Source organism: Mustela putorius, unplaced genomic scaffold (assembly GCF_011764305.1).
Source record: "Mustela putorius furo isolate JIRA1106 unplaced genomic scaffold, ASM1176430v1.1 tig00000460_pilon_pilon_pilon, whole genome shotgun sequence".
Taxonomy (NCBI): Eukaryota; Metazoa; Chordata; class Mammalia; order Carnivora; family Mustelidae; genus Mustela; species Mustela putorius.
In genome coordinates, this window is record NW_025421389.1 from 3,625,483 (window position 1) to 3,646,549 (window position 21,067).

The 21,067-nt window shown below is 33.5% G+C and overlaps 1 protein-coding gene across 2 annotated transcripts in view; it reads left to right on the top strand.

Moving 5' to 3' along the window:
- CNTN5 (contactin 5) overlaps positions 1 to 21,067 on the top strand; it is a 1,359,165-nt gene that overhangs the window by 1,005,578 nt on the left and 332,520 nt on the right. For both annotated transcript variants that reach the window (XM_045080322.1, XM_045080321.1), the window contains one exon: positions 6,149 to 6,251. In XM_045080322.1, coding sequence (XP_044936257.1) covers positions 6,149 to 6,251 — 103 coding nt within the window. The remainder of the gene's footprint in view (positions 1 to 6,148; positions 6,252 to 21,067) is intronic.

Below are 21,067 nucleotides of genomic sequence, written 5' to 3' on the forward strand. Positions count from 1 at the left end.
GGGGTAGAGGGTCAGGAAAGACCCGCTGTTTGAAGTAAAACTTAGTTGTCCACAAAACTGGAAATGACTAAATAAATTCTGCCTTGCAAACAGTGGGAACATTTCCTGGGGAACAACATAGAATAATGAGGAGAAACTGGTTTTGGAATTAATATAGTCCTAGACTTGAAACCCTTATTTGTCACTTAATAGCTCACTGATGTTGAGCAAGTTATTTAACTTTTCAAATAGTCACTTTCCTCTTAATTAAAATAGAGATAATCTTACCTACTTTGTTGTGTTTGTAAGCTTTAAATGACAATTTTTACATACACTTACTGCATCAGGCTTAGAGCAGGTGTTCAAAATATTTATTCTCTCTTTACATCTAGACTTTTTAATGCACATAAAGCCCTGTGATGAGGCTGTGATAACTGACATTCCCCCTCTGGAAATATGTATCTTTTGAACCATGTCATTCATAAAGTCTTTGAAATCAGTGAGAGTTTATAAAATAGAATATGTTGTGAACTGTTTACAGAGCAAATCAGGGCCTGGTATGTTTAGTATCTCAAATCTGTGCTAACAGGAGGAATTCTGGCATTTTCAATAACAACACTGAAGTGAGAAAACAATCTGTGCCGATTAAAGTGTAAAAATAAACTCTTAAGCATAGTTAAACAATGCATTTGACACGTTTTCTCCCAGAGTTACACAACCAGGCAGTTGACCAAATGAGTTAGTGGAACTAATTCCTCCAGGATATTTTAAGTCCTGTGACTTCTTGGTGATTACTGTATGAATAAATAGACAACTATAGGTAAGAAATTTTTCTGCAAGGAACAATTTCCCTAAGAATGTTAAAAATCTAAAACTCAAAGGCAATGTGGGTTTCTAGGTAGTTGCAAGGTATAGACGTTCACTCCAGTGAGCTTAAATAAGAGATTTCTGTTTTCAAGAAATACATGACATGATGAGAAAAAAGATATTTTAAAAAACAAAGATTAGTTTTTGTAATATGGCCTGACCTCGGAGGAACTAAGACTAGAACGTCACTAACTGCAAATCCATAGTCCTAGGAATCTTAGTTTATGGCTATTTCCTTTATATCTTTCCCAATAATGAGTTTCAGCTCTTACAGATAATTTTTTTTTTAACTTTCCGGTTGGCTTATCTTTCCTTCTGATTTGAATAGATCTTCTTTACCTTCCAAATGGTGTGTCAAAACTGCCTCCTTATAATTTAGCCTACCTTTATCTTATTTGTATCTTACTGCTTTTAGTTTCTTATAGAAAGGACTGTGGATATAGCAATTTATGGTTAATGTCCTAAACACAGTGAAGAAAGTCCACCATATTTCTGAGGCATTTTACTTTATATTTCTAATGGAAAAATACATTCTGATAGATATAAATATTTGAATGAATCAAACAGAAAGTATAGCTTCTACTTAAATCACAATTGAAAAGAACCCACTCTGATTAGGGTGGGAGAGCCCCACAGAATTATTTAGAGATCTTCGAAGCATTTATGTATTGAATTGTATATTAATATATCCCATTTTTAATCATTATATTTTAATTTTTATTTTTATTTAGTTTCCTTGCAAGTCAGTACAGTAGTTTGCCCATTATTACTGGGACCAGTCAAACTAGCTTTCAGAGAAGGGTCCATGGCTGTAGCAATGAGGACCCTAGTTCATTCAAAAGCTGATCAATTGTTACACTCACAGGTTTTTGTGGCATCTCATAAAAATCAAGTTACCAAAATTTTCAGCTGTAACCAAATTTCTTTTTTCATATTTGAAAAGCATACACATAGGCACTCAGGCACACATACAGACACACACACTTACAATGCACAAAGTCAAAGAAAACTAGTAAAAATATCACCTATAAGAGTTATAAATATAGACATTACAGAACTATATATATTTTTGATTATATAGATATATTTACAGAAACATTTCTGTAATTTTGTTTGTGAATCAAAATTTATAAAAAGCAAACATTCAATTTCCTAAAAATGGAAAACTTTCTTTTAAAAAAAGGAAAACTTTTAAAAATATTTCTCAAAGTGAATATTCAATCTTTTGTTAAATTTTTCAAATTTAATCTATACTATTGTTTTACTGCTAGAGAGCTTATGGTTTTGTTCAGAAAAAAAAATATATATATAGCTGCTTTCTTTAAACTTTACTTTTATAAGTTATTTTTCTAAGTTATTGATGTACATGGGCTGAGCCTTCAGATTGTGATAGAGAAAGATGCATATATTTTCCTAAATCACAGGGTCAAGAACAGAAGACAATGCATCTTAAAATTCAGTAGTCAGAGGAAAGAAATTACAGTGTGAGGCAGCCCCTTGATCAATTTATTCTTGATGCTTAGGAAAAGGAAAAAAAAAACGACTATTGGTTTCTCTGATTTTTAGAATATACATGAGTGATGAAAACATCTAATACTCTAGTACTACTAGTACTTCTCAAATCTCCTTAAATAAACACTATTCAAAATGGTACATTTATTTGAAGATAACACGAGTTACTTATTTCCTCTTGTCAGGCACTCCTTCAATCCCCTTCTTTATATAATAATGACTCATCTTGAGAAACTATAATTCAAGGTAATATGCACTTTTGAGGTGAGAAAACAACATGTTGTCTATCTATCTAGGCTTGTGAAATTGTTTCTTATCAGGGATTCATTTTGGAATTGAAAAGAAGGCATCTGGACACTTTTCTAAATGATGAACATTTCCAAAGATTATAACTGGTAATTTATTTGAATACAGTAAATTAAAAAGAATAGATTAATGTACAATATTTAAATTTCTAAGGCATCCATAATATTAACTCATTATACATGAGAAAATGGATCCAGAGGGATTCTGTGATTGCCTCAATGTTCCAAGAGAGCCAGGGCTGGAACCGGATTTGCATCACCTATCTACAAATCACAAGTTAATATCTAATATGTCCCAAAAAGATGAGTATAGTGATGTGTCCCACACATAGCACTATGTTAATAGGCACAGAGTGAACTATTTAGTCATTTCCTTTCTTTCCTCTTTCATCTTTGTCAGTATCATTATTAGTATTTTAATGTTTTTATTATTTATTTGCACTTTCATCTCCTTACCAGGGGGCTTACATAGCACAGTACTATATATTTATATTCAGGTTGCTAAAGACAGTAAAAAAAAAAATAAAAAATTACAAAAGAAACCTCTATTGAAACTCAACTACTCTTAAAATATAGACTCTGTAGACCCACATTCAAAGATCATCACTAGTTTTGCAGTTGAACCCTGCAGACTGAAATTTTTGTAAATTTTTCAGATTTTTTGGATGTCATTGGCTCTTTATTCTACAATGCACTTGGAGAAACTCTGCTCTAAGTTGTACTCTACTTAGGAAAATTCACCCTAACTCTTTGTAAGTAATTGGAATAAATTTTTAAAAATCAACAACCATGAAGACATAGAAGGAGAGTAATGTTCTCTCAGCTGGAAGACTTCTGTTTTTTAGGAATTAAGGTAGGTTGGGGTCATCTTCTATTGCCATGAAATTCCAACAGGATAACCTACCATCCCAGAAAAGACAGGTATGGAGAAAGAGATGAAGACACATTGCAGTGTCTCCTGGGAGACAAAAATAAATAAATGAAACAAAACAAAATGAAACAAAATAAAATAAAAATAAAGAAACTATCTTAGACTAAAGAGATTAGCCTCATCTTTTGTGCTTAACTATGTGCTTTATAGCATTGTTTCATTCCTTTTATCACCAAACCCAATCCAATAAAAGAGATTATAAGCTAAGCTACAAATGACTTGAAATATTAAAAATTGCAGCTGAAATAAACCAAGTACCCTGGCAGACAGTCAGTGATTGATGTAGTACATGTGATGTGCCTGGTCTGTTACACTGTGATTAAAATTCCTCAACAGAGTGATGTCAAGAAAATAGCTAGTAAAGACCCAAGGTCAGAACATTCCTTTTTTTGCCCATTTCCATCAACAGCATTCTATAGGATCTTGAGCCAGTTACCTGACTTCTTTGAATTTTAACTTTCTATAAAAAAAGGGAGGGGTGAATTATATTCGCTAAGGTGGACTTTAATTCCAACATAATTATCCCATGAAATAGAGAGCAAATCTTAATCATGGAATGTATTCAATTGTTAAAAAACAAAATATCTAACTAGATTTCTCATCTGTCCTTATCATCACCATTACAGTAAAATTAAAAAGAACCAGTTGTTTCTTATAGTGCAGCTCAAATTAGATAATATAATTCGAAACCTCTTACAAAAACCTTCTAATTTTACTTTTAATATCTAGTTGAAATATTAGCAAACTTTTTGGGCCCTGAAGTGAAGCTTAACAATGTCTTCGGCCATATGGGACTCATTTGAGAAACATGAGAAGGCCCTACCTGGATGAAATCACTTCCCAAATTCTCCCAGAAATGCCTATCTTTTTAGTTATTCTTAAGGATGAAAGCTATAAAATAATTTTTTGCACTTCACAAATATTATGTGAAAGAGAAGAGAGATAATACATGGGTTTAACTCCTATTAGCCAATAATATCATTAATACTTTGATATAATGCAGAGGCAGATTCAGATATCGAAGAGCCTGAAATGTACAATTACAGAACCCTTTTATGTATTTTATTTATTTTTTTACATGATGCCCTTTAAAAACATAATAAAAAGTATTAGCATAAAAGAGGATTCTAAAGGGAATTTTTACTTATGGTAACAGAAGAAATCAAAACAGATTACTGCAGCTTTGGAGATTCAGGTTCCTTTTTTTCCTGAGACCTTTTTAAACAATCTCACAGCTTCAAATGCCACCCCTAAATGATGACACTAAGTGTCTATCACCTGTCCAGAACTCATTTAGAGCTTCATTCCTTCATTGTGTTAACTGGTCAGATTCTTTCTTCTGATGATCTTGTAGATATGAAATTCAGTACTCCTAAAATGAAAGTCATCTGCTTTTCTTCTGTAGCTATGTTCTTTTTCCTTTCATTTACATCACCCAGCCTCTGAAGCTGAAAATCTTAATGTCATTATTAAAGAGGATCACACGCTTGTCCTCAGCAAACCACCTCCCCCTCAATTGACATTGAGTGCCAATGTCAATTCTTTCTTGTTTTAGTTTTGTGGGTTTTCTTTTTTTTTCATGTAGTGCCTCTTCTCTTTTCTTCACCACCATAATTCAAGTCTGGGCTTTTATTCTTTCTACATTGCTTTATTGAAATAATGTAATTGATTTAATGGCCTCTGCTCCAATGTCAGTATATATATCTCAGCAAAAATACCATTCCCTTATTCAAAACCTCATTAATCCAAATTATTTATAGATTAATGTCTGAATATCTTACTCTGATATTTCTAAATTTGCCTAATATCATTTCCCTTCATATACCAGTGTGCCAGAAAAACTGATATTCCTACTTCGTATAGTTTCCCCTCATTTTGTCTTTATTCTTACAATTGTATTTACTTTTTCTCCTCTCATTTTATTACTTACTCAAATCCTAACTATTCATGTATGTGCCCCAAATGTACATAATACTTAATTTCATGACACTCATCACTTCCTATTTTTGTTTACAGTCTTTTTATATATAACTACTTTTCCATATTTGAGTATATCTCATTTCTTTCTCTAAGAATACACTTACTGAGTGCTTGAGAGAACAGTCCATGACTGATTTATCTTTGTAACTCCCATAATGCCTGCAAAATATTTGAATATTATAGACATTCAGTAAATGTATGTTGACTTAATGAATAAGTATTCATTTATATGACAATGATAAAGAAAGTTTTTGCTTACATAGGAAAAAAAAAACAATTACTTGCCATAGGAAATAGCCATATTTATTTGTTTTCCCTGGAATGTAACCAGTAATTAAACTAACAGTGTTGACTAACATTTTCAGTTATTATTATTTAAAATGGTATTGAACATACATGCAATCCAATCCTTAAATGAAGACTGGGCTATTTCTTATTTCAGTGCATCAAAAATTTAGCAGTCATCAAAGAGACATTAACAACCAACCACAGTGCTTTTCAAAGTAATATTTACAGAATTGGAAGGAAATTGTGACATTCATTTTATGCTTAAAGAATGTTTTTTATTTCCCAGGTGTGATGGGAGAATATGAGCCGAAAATTGAGGTCCATTTTCCTTTCACGGTTACAGCTGCTAAGGGAACAACTGTTAAGATGGAATGCTTTGCACTTGGCAAGTAAGTACATATTCTCCATAATTAGACACAATTGTTTATTAAAATGTGACATATCTTTTTTTGGATCACTTACTTTGTTAGATTTCATTTCCCCAGAAGCTCCTTGGAGTCTATTCATTAAAAAGGGGAGGGGTTGGGAAGTGATGAAATAACCAATTATAATGATCGTTCTAGTAGTTTCTATGAACAATTATATACATATATATATATATATGTATATATATAGTTTTGCTACTTGAACATAAAGGAAACTTGTTTAAATAAAAGAAGAGCTTCACATTTCTTTGCCTATATGTCTTAAATTTCCAATATCGTTCTTAAATTTTATTTAGTAATAATAAAATAAGAAGTGGATAAAAATATAAGGTGCTATCTGCTCTTCATGCAAAGGATATAGATTCTGATAAGATATAATGAGACAACAGCCTAAAAATCATAAAGATGATAGTTGCAGTGAACGAATTGATTACTTTAGTATCCCCTGAAAGAATGTTAACATAATAGCACCAGCTGTCAATGTGTACAACATGCAATCATTCTCCAAATCAAACACGTGATTTATTTCACACTATAATGACTGCTATACTTTATGATCTTATTTCTGAGGGTTTAAATCCTATGATACATAATCACTTGTCAATGATGTTTATAATATGAATATTGAGCATAGATGCAGGAGTGAGATTTTGATTATATTTGATTAGAGTATTATGATTTATTTTAAACAGGGTGTTGTTGTTTTGTTTTGTTTTGGCTTTTCTTTAGAGTGATGAGACCTCAGGGTCCTTTCTAGATGATATGATTATAATTTTCATAAATGCATCTCTGTCAGAGTTACTAATCATTTAACTTAACTTGTGGTGAGCTAGCTATAAAGCACTTGGAGATGAAACATGCTATAAATGTGCTTAAAGTAGGTTTAGCCTAAGATTGAGGAAAATATTAGCAAATATGAAAAATTCAGCTAGTAAGAAGAGGTTGAGCATGCAAATGTAGTTAAAAACCATGGTTTCTTCTTTTAAATTCAAAACCGATTGAAATTAAATGCATATATGTGGAATCCTATTTAAACAAAGTAGAAGTGGGCTTCCTGGGTAGAGAGCAGTCACTTAAGCATCCATCTCCTGGTTTCTGTTCAGTATCTCAGGGTGGTGATATGGAGCTCTGCATTGGTCTCCACACTCAGCATGGAGTCTACTTGAGATTCTCTTTCCCAATGCCCCTCCTGTTCTCTCTCTCTCTCTCTCTATCTATATATATATATATATAAAATAAACAAATCTTTTAAAAAATCCAAGTAGAAGTGATCATAATAGACTAAAAATGAAATGTTATCATGTGGTATTTTTAAGCAAAATATGTCTATAAGTAGAAATATATTTCAAGAACTTAAAATTCATCTAGGAGGTATTTGGGCTGATACCTAAGGAAGCCTTCCAAACCCAATGATATTGGTTAAATGCACATGAATAAATCATGCCTTAGAAGTCTTATTTTTTTTGCCATTTGTCCATATTGTGGCATCAGATATGCCTGAAAATGTCCTGAGTAATCATTTCAATTCTGATAAATACAAAAATAATATGTTTTGGCTTGATGCCAAAGGTTTTCATACATCCTGCAGTTAAATAATTCTTAAATGCCAGAATATGCACTAACAGAAGGTCATATTGTAAAACAAATTACAGAAATGGAATTATAGAGAAAAAAACCAATATGGGATACTTCTCCAGGCAAGTTTATTTAATAAGTTAGATGTATTTTCTTTTAGAATTCTTGATATATCTTTAGTAAATTGATCTTTAAAGTCCCTTTCATTCTAGGAGGAATCCAACAGTCAAATTATGTTATTTTAAAACTTTATTTTCTTCAACTTTTCCACTCTTTTGTTACTCCTTCTTTTCACATCCCCCCAGCATAAGTATTTTAAAAAGGGGGTGGGGATATAAAGACACACAACCTGTCATGAAAGTTTCTGTTGCTCATTGGATTTTCTTTTTATGAAGTGTCATAATTCTGAAGAAAAAATATGGGGCACCTGGGTGGCTTACTAGGTTAAACACCTGCTCTTCGGGTCTTGGGATCCAGCCCTGCATCAGGCTCCCTGTTCAACAGAGAATCTGCTTCCCCCTCTCACTTTGCCCCTCCCCCGACTTGTGTTCTCTCTCTGGCTTATTCTCTCTCTCAAATAAATAAATAAAATTTTCAAAAAAGAGAGAAAAGAAAAAGAAAACATGCTATGAAGAGATATACCTCTACCTAAAGACTAACCTACCTCTGATGAAAGTAAACAAAATTTTTAAAAATAACATCTTCATATGTGCTTATTCTCTTAGACTACATTATCACATGGGATAGATTCTTATTGCATACCAACATAATCACAACAATTTCAAATTAATACCTGAGCATCTGCTTAGTTCCCACAGATGACCTGAACTCCTTTCCACTTTAACATGGTGGACCTTTGCCTGTCCTCAAACTTTTTATCTGTCACTAGATACCAGTCAGGACTTTGTCACTCAAACTGATTTCCTCCCTTCATCTGCCCACATAATGCTTTGTTTTTTGGTTTCTTTTTTGTTTTGTTTTAAGATTTTATGTATGTACTTGAGAAAAAAAGAGAGAATAAGCACACAAAGAGGAGTGGTACAGTGAGAGAGAAGCTGAGTGGGGAGCCCTGCACAAGGTTTGATCCCAGGACCCCAAGATTGTGACCTGAGCTGAAGGTAGAAGCCTAACTGACTGAGCCACCCAGACACCACAGTCCACATAATGTTTTAATCAAATGTTTATCATAGAGTATTATAACCAAATTCCAGCATAGAGGATGCCAAGACCTTTGTTATCTCATGGCCTTTACATTTGCTGTTTCCTCTATGGGGAACACTCTTTCCATGGTAGCTTCCCCTTACCTTCTGGTGTCAACTTAATCACCTTCTAAAGACGCCTTCTCTGACTATTTTATGTAACTGACACTCATTATTGTCTATCTAAATATTTGTGTTTTTTCATAATACCCTTAATATAGTTTTAAATTATTAAATTATTTACATAGAAGTTTCTCTAATTTTTCCTCCTCTAGATTAGTCAGAAATCCAGGTAGAAACATCAAACCCTTACGGTTCAAAAGAGTTTAGTAAAGGCACAAGTTGAAGATCAATGAGCAAGGTTAAGAGAACCAAGAAAAGAAACTGAAGCATTTATAGACTAGTGATAACATGAAGTCATTTCACACTTAAGCAAAAATGAAGGAGGAGGAGGAGATGTCCCATGGGAACCAGGGACAGCTGGAGATATGGAGACGGCTGGGGCCCCCAAAGCAACTATAATAACTGTAGCCATGAAGAAATGCATTAAAAGAACACATTTGAGGAAAGGATCAGGAAATTCATACCCTGCTTTCTTTTTCCTCATGCCTTCTGAGTTCTTCTGGTGGTTCTCTTGACTACTGGCAAACAGAAGCCATCTTACAATCCCAGAGGATGCTATTAGCAGCATTCAAAGCAAGGTGGGGATTCTGGGGGATGAGGAAGGTGACAGGCAAGGGAGGCAAAAAACAAATAATCAGTAAGTCCCCATCAAGTTTTAAACCCCATGAGGACAAGAATCAGGACTACATTCTTCAATTATTCCTAGTGCCTACCACAGTGCCTGGCATATAATAGCACTCAGGAAATATTTAGTGAAGGAATGAATAAATTCAAAGGTTGTGTCTACTTAATCCAATTCAACTCTTTATTAGTAACACATAATAAATAATAAGTAACTTTACTTTTTATGCATAAAGTCTTTTGACTAATTCCTATTCTCCCAAACGAATCCACCTACATTCTCCACACCTCTACCTCTTGCCCTCTCATCTTTTTTTTTTCCATTTGTGCCCAAATTTACACTTGCATTTTGCATACTTTTTATTCTTACCTCAATCCATCAGTATCTCTCTCTTAGACCTATAAGTTCTCCTTCTCATGTTTTTATTCTCAAAGCTTACTATTGTGTCCAAGTCATACTTACTACTTAACCAGATGATCTGAAAATCATCCCTTTATCTATGGATTCTTAAGAGGGGTTTGGTTGTTTCCTTTGGGGGTAGTCTGAGGTTAAGAATGAAGTAGATTTATCGAAAAAAGAAAATCTGAAAAGGCTACTCCCTGAGAGATTCCAGCTATATGGCATTCTTGAAAAGGCAAAACTATGAAGACCGTAAAAATATCAGTTTTGTAAAGGTTGAGGGGAAAGAGGAATGACCAGTTGGATCACAGAGAACTTTAGGACAATAAAGATATTTTGTATGATATTGTAATGTTGGATACATGCCAATACATGTCAAAACCCATAACATAAACCAAGAGTGAACCCTTAAGTACATTATCACTTTTGGGTGATAATAATTTGTCAGTGAAGGTCCAACAACCATAATATTTGTATCACTTGGTGGAGGATGTTGATAGTAGGGAAGGCTGCTGGAGGAAGGAAGTATATCAAAATTCTCTGTACTTTCTGTTCAACTTTGTGGTCTATAAACCTAAAACTACACTTAAGAAAAATAAAGTCGGGACGCCTGGGTGGCTCAGTTGGTTAAGAAAAATAAAGTCTATTTTTGAAATAATTTTAAAAAATATTTACAAAATAAACAAATATAAGGTGAGGGACATAATAAAATATACTTATCACAGAAAGCAATATTTGATGCAGTAATGGCTTGAAGGACAAACAAGAGGAATATCATAAACACAAAATTTTGCTGTTCCCACCTTTGCTTCCTCCTACTCTTAATGGAGCAACCTAGATATCATACCAGAAATCACCATTTTTATCATGTCATTCACTAAATCAAATGCCTTCCAAGATACTACTCTCTCAAGGAAAAATGATTCATTCATTAATGCAAAGGAACCAAAAAGTAAGTGGTATGCTTTGCGTAGCTCATCTGGTAAATGCAAACTGGCTAAAGTACCTTGAAAGAACCTAGCACTGAATACAAGTCTGAAGGTTTTAAGAAAAACCTGGTGCCAATTACTGTACTAGTTTCCAAGGATTTCCAAGGTCCCTGTTCTCATTTTATCATACATTTAGCTGATTTATTATCACACTATCTGGAGTCCAGTCTGTCATTACATAAGCAATAGTACACACTTTGACCAAATATCTTCCCACAGTCAACTTTTATCTCTAGAAAGATTTATTGCCCATCTTTTTTGTTCCAACTTTAAACTTAGATTAAACAACAATAAAGGCAGATTTTCCTCCTCTTGAATTTTCTCTGACCCATGACAACATCTCATGAATATCATAAGCCACACTGGGAAATTTCTTTGATTGTTAAAATACTTTCAAAATGTGTCAGAATACTGTTCTAGTGCTTCCAAACTACATTTTTATTTCTCTTGAGAAGTAAATACATGCACTTCTATACACTCTGTCTCTAAAGGTATTCCATCCTTATAACTTAGAGGATGTAAATTAATGCAGCCATAGTTCCAAAGATCACTTAAAAATAAATAAGCTGATACTTTATCTGTATTATTAAAGAAATATAGCAGAAGACATATGATTTTAGGTTACTGAATTTCACTATCTCATAATATCATACAAGTTTACCACTCTGCCTAATTTGAAATTAAATACAAAGTCAATAGGGAAGTAATAAATTGCAACTTCTAAAGAAACTTCCATTTAAGTCTGAATTTAGCAAAAATTAAATGGTTTCTCTGTAGGTTGCTGCAGCCTAATATAATGCCAGTGAACAAGTTACATCCCTAGAAATCTCTCTGCAAGTAGATTATACAACACTGAATGCAGAATGCATGCATGATAACTATGGCATACTGTGTTTAGTATTGGTAAATCTACAAAGGTATAATTTCCCCAGAAAAAAAAGGGAAATGCTTAAAAAGGATCCATAGGGAAACAAAGTTATGTGAAGTCCTGGGAAATACAATAAAGTGTTAAAAATAAGGGAGGGGGATTAATTACTTTGAAGATAAAAAGGCTGTTTCAGACATATGGAAGGTTATTATCAAGAGATTGCTCACAAGCTGTTCTCCAGTTTCAACCAGGTGGGGAAGAGTTGAAATTTCAACAGTATGAGATTAAACTAGCAAAACTAGATTGGGTCTAATGTAGAAGTTTGTGACCAAAAAAAGTTGTCGCATAGAAAATTTGTTATCAGCAGAGGCAGTAGGAGCTCTTTCTCCACACTGCTGTAATAATATAATACCCATTTGTCTTCCAATAATCAAGGTGAGATGTTTCCTGAAAAGAGAGAAATGATCTGGGTCATGGATAGAAATGAATATTGTAGATACTCTCTTTTGCTGACCACTCATCTACCTGCTCAGGCTGAATAGTAAGAGTAGAAGTCTAGATCCAGGCAGGCTTAATTAGCTGTCTTTGTTAACTACATTATTACATAATGTTTTAAAGTGATACATGCAGGAAATAGAAAAGAAGAATGTTGCCTTTTCTTACTCAGCGTTCAGCTCAAAGACTTTAGTTAGCGGGGAGAGGTGTTTCTGGTATTTCCCAGGTCTGCCTTAAACACTGAACATACTACTCTTGAAATGAGAGGTAAGAGGTCAAAGGACAATACAAGCAAGGAATCCCTTAGGGCCCTAGTAAATATTTCATTTCAATGGTCTTCTCTAAATGTATTTGAAAGTTGGGGATATTTTCAACTCGTTGTGCTCAGTTTTTAAGTCTAGTTTATGTAACTTATTAACTAGATTACACAGAGTGAAATGAGAACTTTTAAAGTTTAGAGAGTTGGTAACTGCAGAAAGCAGCTATTATCTCTAGGGCTATGGGGAAAAACAAGAAGAGCTAGAATTGCTTAAAATTGGAAGCTCAGAGTTTCACATCTGGTGTTACTTGTCAGACAACAAAGTAACAAGGGTGGAACTGACACAGATTATACTTTACATTTTCAAACTCATCTGTACCTCTTTTTAAAAAATATTTTATTTACTTATTTGAGAGAGAAAAAGAGAGGGTGCACATGACCAGAGAGTTGCAGGCAGAGGGAGAAGGAGAAACAGACTACACACTGAGCAGGGAACCCAAAGAGGGGCTAGATCCCAGGACCCCAGATTCATGATCTTTGTCGAAGGCAGATGCTAAACCAACTGGGCCACCTAGGTGCCCCCAAACTTATCCCTACCTCTTAACCACACCTCTTCCCATACCTCATCAACACATACTTTTCCACATCTGTGGTCCTGTAACTCAGTTCTGACATTCTAAAATATCCTGCCCTCGCAATCCTATTCAGTCTCTAAAACTTAGGTCACTTCTCTACTCTAGTCCTGCCTGCTCTACTTGAGATCCAATCTTACCTTTGGAATATATGACCACCCATATTTCACTGTTTAGATTGCCCCATTGGGTCAGCTGTATAGATCTGTCCTCTTTTACTTCTTTACAATTTTGGGAGCCCTAGGGTATTTTTATATGTAGTAGATGCTGACTATATTTATTGGATTTATATACTATAAGTAGATGCTGACTATATTGAATCTTTTATAACAGGAAGTATGCTGCTGCCTTAGTTTGGTCATACAGAAGTCTCCAGATGCCTTTCACATGTCTTGGCCCTGAAAATTCTGACCATATTACATTAGCTACAGTTTTCTGACAGATTTTATTTTACCATGTAACCTTGTGCAGACCCCGGAAATATCACTAGATATGTCACATAGCTACCAACAACAAAGAAGTAAAATTTGGTCACTGATGCTTAAATGACCCCGTGCACAAGGGCAAACTTGGGGTTCTTCGGTAATAAAAAAGACATATGCCGTAAAACAACATCAGTTTATCTGGTATGACAATCCTACAAGCTAATAGTGTCACAGGCAGGTTTTTTTTTTTTTTTAACTTTAAATGTTCCTTATCTTGCTTTTGCAGCCATTAACACACAATCAGATGAACTGTTGCTCAAAAGGCCTTGAACTAGTAATTATGTGGATGACCTTTCCAGGTTCAACTGAAACCTGGTGGTAAGGTGGGAGGGAAGAACACATTCAGTTTCCTGCACGTAGTTCCTGCTTATCTCTCTTTCAGATAGCATTTACAAACCATCTTTTTGTTACACTTTATCAAATGTCTATTAAGAAACCAGGACGTAAAGTAGTTTTTTCTCTTGTACATGCTTATTGCAAATAAGAAAGCACCAGTTATCAATTCATAAAGTTCTTTTTGCTGTAATTTATGGTTTCTTTTTCTTAGTCCTCAGCCAAGTTGTCTCAAATGACTGCTCTTCTGTCCCACTGTAACTGTGAGAATGACAAATATTCCTCTGAGACTTCCCATGGTCTGCAACTGGCAAATGTTCCTGAAAGAATCTACTCTTCAGTTACAGATTGATGATTTATTAATACTGTTTATTTAGAACTTCTAGTCACTGAGGGCTGTAGGAATTAAAAATAAATTGCAGTTGGTGGTATTTGTCTATTAAACCTATAACAAATTACTTAATCATTAGATTGACAGAAGATCTGGGGATGAGAGTTAGTCACTGGGCCTAGGAATCAATTAATGTTTAGCTATCACAGGAAAGTTGTACATTATGGAGTGTTGAAAATTACTTTTCTGAACTATTGGTTGCTTCCATATTGTTGAGACCAAGGATGCATCCTCATTTCAGGAGTTATCCAAATGAGATAGAACCTTAAAGAGCACACAGCCCAATATCAATCTGTGCATAAGAAAGTGAGACTCCATGGGAAAGAACTAGACCAATACTTGTGAACTTGCTGGACAAGCTAATGGTTTATCCTTCATTTGGTGCTCTTTATATTTTCAGCACCCTTCCATAACATCAACTATGTGTTTTAATTACTTATTTACTTCTGCATCTGAAGGTGTCCACTATTTCTAGGAAAACAGGACCAATAATTTGCATAATTATTCACTTTTGGAGTCAGACTTAAGTGGCATCATATTTCTAACTTTTCCTGGGATACATTAGGCCCAGTCAGTTTGCCTCACCAGAAAAACTACATATTTGTGCAAAGCTTCATAACTAGCAAGTAGTAGAGGCAGAACCATGTTCTAAGAATAAATGCTCTTCTCAATTTACCATACCAATTTTCTGTTGCTAAGACTAAATCCCACTTTATCATAGCAAATATTTTTCCAAATGCACTTAAGTATTTCAGTGTTTCAGAATAAGGAATATTAGTATGCAGGACAAGCCACCAAGGGCAGAAAGCAGAAGACAATTCCAAAATGACTGAGATTTTTACTTGCATTAGTTTAGTCACCCAACAGCCTTATTTTGGGTGAATCTCCCTGGAGTTTTCATAGAAGAACCTCTTCTACTGGATGTTGATTGTGGGATGAAGAAATTGTCTGGCTGATAACATTCATAAAGAGATTATAAAGAATCAGTATATCCATTAGATATATATATCCATCCCACACCACAAAAAAATTCATTAGATACATAATCTTGATATCTGAGTGAGCTTTTCATGGAGCAAAAGGAGAAGAAAATTTTGACCAAAAAGTTGTCCAAACTTTCAGTACTTAAAACTGACATTCTACCTCATACTAGATGATTTCCATATCTCACTTAAATTCTAACTGCATCTCTGGCATGTTTTCTCAATGGATTAAAAACAGGAATAAATAGGGTGGCTCAGTCATTAAGTGTGTGCCTTCAGCTCAGGTGATGATCAAGTCCCATATACGCACATCAGGCTCTCTGCTCAGCAAGAAGCGTGCTTCTCCCTCTTCCACTCCTCCTGCTTGTGTTCCCTCTCTCTATATATCTCTCTCTGTCCAGTAAGTAAAATCCTAAAAAAAAAAAAAAAAAAAAAAGTAAATGTAGACACTTTTTTTTGTTCTGACCTTATTTCCTTATCTTGGACTCTTCCAGTGTGGATTTCTACAAATTTTTACGTAGTCAATCACCCACAAATTCTCACTGAGTGTTCTACTAGAAATTTAAATTTTGTGCCCAATGATTACCTCTTCTAATAGTAATTTGGTACCCATATTACTGCTTTTAAAGTGCATTTAGGTAAGAGCAAATGTGTTGGAGTCTTTATTTGAGGTCTCATTCTGGTTTATATGTTTCATGAGAATACTTAATTTTTAAAGCTCTCTCAGTATATAGATTCTAAAAACTGGTATGTCTTACCGATTCACTGTACTATGAGCTAAGCCTATCTGGTATATGTTTATTCTTACCGTATTGGTATTGCTTGACCAAGAGCAGCATCAAAATTTGTCCACTTGATAAAGATGAATTTAGAATATTAAGATGTTTTCATATGCAATGCTCAGATTGATTTTATACTAAGTTGTAAATTTAGACATCAGGCATTGGTAAACACATGCCATTAGTATTTATATATTTTATATATTATTTATATATTTTATAATATATATATTCATTATTAATATATATTAAATAAATGTTTGTTGTATATAATATATTATTTATGTATTTTTAAACTTTGCATTTTTCTTTTCAATAACTGAAAATTTAAATATATTATGATAATTTATGATTTATTAATATGATATTCTTTTCATGACAGTTCCTTCTCTCTAACTTTAGTAGCCAATATCCCCCCTCAAGCATCATCATTGTCCTTCCTCAAACCATCTGTTCCAATCTCTCAGCCATTTAAAAATCCCTCAAGTCCACTTCTTCCCTTCTACTCTATCTCCCAAAATCATAGTTTAAAGTCTGTTACTATTAAGGCAGTTTGGCTCTCTTATTTCTGCTACAAATTAGACTAGAGATATCCTTTTAAAAAATCACCACACTGATGATCTACAGTTTTAAGAATTTCTCCAAGTGCTGCTATCTATTAAGCTCTGCTACAGGCATTCTATCATTTCTGTTTTCTACAGTTTTCAGGGATTTACTCCTGGTTTTCTTATGACTCCCTATCTCATTCAACCTAATACTTCTTTTGAGTTTTTAATTCGGTTGTTGATTCCAACTCCAACTCTTTATTCCACTTGAGATTCTTCAGTCCCTTTACCCACAGCTTGTAGGTCCAGACTGGGTTCCTAGATTTCCAACTCATATACAGCCACTACACCCATCTCACATCTACCTACATAAGTAATTTTCACTGTCACTGGAGGTGACCCCTGAGACAGTTACTCAAAGTATAAACTCTTAAATTTTCTTTCACTCTTTCTTCCTTTTCATCATCATCTGTTAATCACACCTGTATTAAATTTATTCTCAGTTGGTACAAAACATTCATTGACTGAGTTAAATTATTCATCAATATAATAGGTATGCATATATGCTCATGAGGAAGAGAAGTAAAGTAACATATTAAAGAATTCTAATCCTGAGACTACATATGCATGGGCATTTAGATCATAAAACTAAAAGCAAAGTGGCCCCATTTAGGGGTACACCAGAGAATGGTTTCACCTTGATGAGATCTCATGCTGTAGTATATATTCCTGTATGTCCAAATTTCAGAAACAGTTTTTACAGTTGATATATAGGTTCTAGCATGGTTGGGTTTTCCCACCAAAGTCACTCTGATAAATCAGAAAGAAAGCTGTGATAATTCACTAGTAACCAGCACTGGTTGTTTATAGAAATAAATAGTGCCTTTGTTAGAAACATGACTAGAAAGCTGATGTCCTTTAAACAGGGTCAGATCAAAGGGAATGGACTTTCCTATTGGTGTAACTATCAAGCCACTATAAATTAGTAGATTGTCTTTTTCTTCTCAAAATATTTCTGTATATATGGCACCTGTCAATAAGATTAAAATCATCTCTTCTGGGGTGCCTGGGTGGCTCAGTGGGTTGAAGCCTCTGCCTTTGGCTCAGGTAATGATCTCAGAGTCCTGGAATCGAGCCCCACATCAGGATCTCTGCTCGGCAGGGAGCCTACTTCTTCCTCTCTCTCTGCCTGCCTTTCTGCCTACTTGTGATCTCTGTTTGTCAAATAAATAAATAAAATCTTAAAAAAAATTAAGAAAAATCTTTTCTCTGGATAGTGTTAGGGAGAAACTAATTTTATTATTATTACTACTACTACTACTATTATTATTATTTTTTATTTTTCCAATATATTTTATCACTTAAAAATACAAGGCTTTTATAATACAAAAGCTATTAGTATTAACAATCTCATACTATGTATAGCAACCTCCAAGAATAATTTTTATTTTATTAATTACATATTTAAATTGATGGTTTCCTTTGGGTTTTTAGGAAATTACCTTAACCTCAGTAGTCACATTTCCATATTATATAATATAGAAATATTTCTATATTTGGGTTTTTAGGAAATTACCTTAACCTCAGTAGTCACATTTCCATATTATATAATATAGAAATATTTCTATGAATATCTAATCCCATCAATTCTAATATCTGATTCTTCTCAATTCAGAATTTATCCTGAAATGTGGATGATATATCATATTTCTTTGTCTTTTGTTTTGTTTAATATTTGATATAGGAAAAAACTTTCCCTTAAAATTTTTTGTTTCCATGACACCACGACAGAGAAGTCACCATTTTAAGTTCATTTGTTCATACTAATATTCTTACCAAACGAGTAACCAGAGACATATTTCCATCTTTGTCTTTAGAATATCTCTCACAGGGTGTTATAAAACTTGGAAGCAGGTGCCATTAAGATAAGATCAGTGGGGGCACTTGAGTGGTTCATTTAGGCATCTGACTCTTGATTTCATCTCAATTCATAATTTCAGGGTCATGGTAATAAGTCCATGTCAGGCTCCATGTTCAAAGTGGAGTTGGCTTAAGATTCTCTTCCTACCTTTCCCTTTGTCCCTCCCTCTGCTCACACTTTCTCTCTAAATAAATAAAATATTAAAAAAAAAAAGATGGGTGGAGGATAAAGTCATAGGGAAAGTGTGTTAATTGAACCATCTGAAAACCATCTCCTATGCCTTTACTTGCAGGTAACATTAGCTAGCTTTTATTTATCCCTATAATAAGGTTTATTGTAAAACAACTTATTGTGAAATTAAAACATTGCAATTTCATATTCTTCACTTTTTTGTTACAAATCTAAAGTGCTTTTTAAAATATGTAATTAAATGAGATATATCTGCATGCACAATGTATAATCAGAATTGTTTTATAACTCATGAATTGTTGCCTTAGTTAAATCATTTTATGATTCTCCATTCTATCCAAACATTTTCTATTTCATATGACAGAAAAGTAAATGACTGGTACTTTTTGCATTAAGTGTTCCTAGCTGTGTGTTTGATTTTCAGTTGGTAGAGTCACATGTATATGTTAGTATTTAGTGCAATTTTATTTCATGTATTGCCTGTACAAGTGAAACATGTAGGTGTGGTACATGTATGTATATGTATGTAAATAAAGTATTAAGTCCACAGAAAGCATGTTTCAAGACAGAAAATGTTAAGTCATAAATTAAACATCTGTCATATTTTTTTTTCTTTTTTCTTTTTTCTTTACAATGGAATATAGCAACAACTACCTTGTGTTCCTGTCACTGATTTTGCTGGTAGTGTATAGTGGAAGATGGTTTCATGTTGAGTTTTTATAGTAATATTTTTTGCTGATATCTTAATATCCAATAAATACAAAAATGATACTCAATGGGGACTTATGTCAGCTGTTATAGTACAAAAGGCAAATGATAGGTATTTTTGGTCATTTCTGTTCCCTTATTTTCTTTTCTTTTGGGGATTAAATCAGTCCAGTTACAACTTTTAGAATGTCTTATTTATGGCCATTTTTCCAAAGGAAGGCACATTATGAGTCAGGTCATTTGTTTTATACATCCCTATAGTGAATGTACCCCTATCTATATTTCTGAAAGAAGAACACATATCAATCTTTCTTACACGGACACATAGGGGAAGAACATCTTTTAATCTCCACATTCATGTAATTCCACTACACTTAGCCACACTCTATTGAGAGAAAGTATAAATATAATACACCCCAAAGAATACACTTTAAAAAAATCTATGCAATCCATATGTATATTGCAATACAATATAATACAATGGTAATACAATGGTATGTCATAATTTAATTGGCAATGTTTTCTTCCTTAGTGATTCTTAAAATAATACTGTCTTATAATCAGAAGTATCTTGGATGTGATGAATTAATTAATTAATGTGAGTAATTAATGCTAAAGTGGCATATGTTCAAGCCTAAACTAGTGATCAAGTCAATCCGAACCTGAGTGATGGTATGTTCTTCCTCCATTTATACACAGTTTAATTTTTAAAATCTGAGTCAGTAAGCAAAATATCTCCCTTATAATATTCAAAAGGTACTAGAAAGATGGTTGTTGACTGCGTATTTTTATCTTATAAACCAACAAATTTTTCCTAGCATCAGCAGTCTCAGTTGCTTCCAGTCATGTTACCTGTGAGATTCCACACATAAACACAATTGAGGATAAAAATATAAAGGAGTCCAAAAGAATCCTTCTGCCCACTGTCTTAATCTTTTCTTGAGACTCTGGATTTTGTTGACTGTATGTCACAAACAAGAGAAAATAGAGGAAACATAAAAAGTGATATCTAAAGAGATTATTCATAAAGTAGATACCCCACTAGTATTTTTTTGTTTTGTTTTCATTTTGGCCTTATGGAAGTATAATGGAAAGAATGCATATTTTTTATTTTTTCAGCAAGAACATTTTTTACTTGAAGCATACTTAAGGATATATATTCTAGTACATTTTCAGTGACTTAAATATGTAGAGAAAATAAAACCTATTAAGTCAGAAACCCAATTAAGTAAATTAAATGTACTGCTCAAGTATTTCTTCAGATTGTTTCTTAAAAGCTTGATTA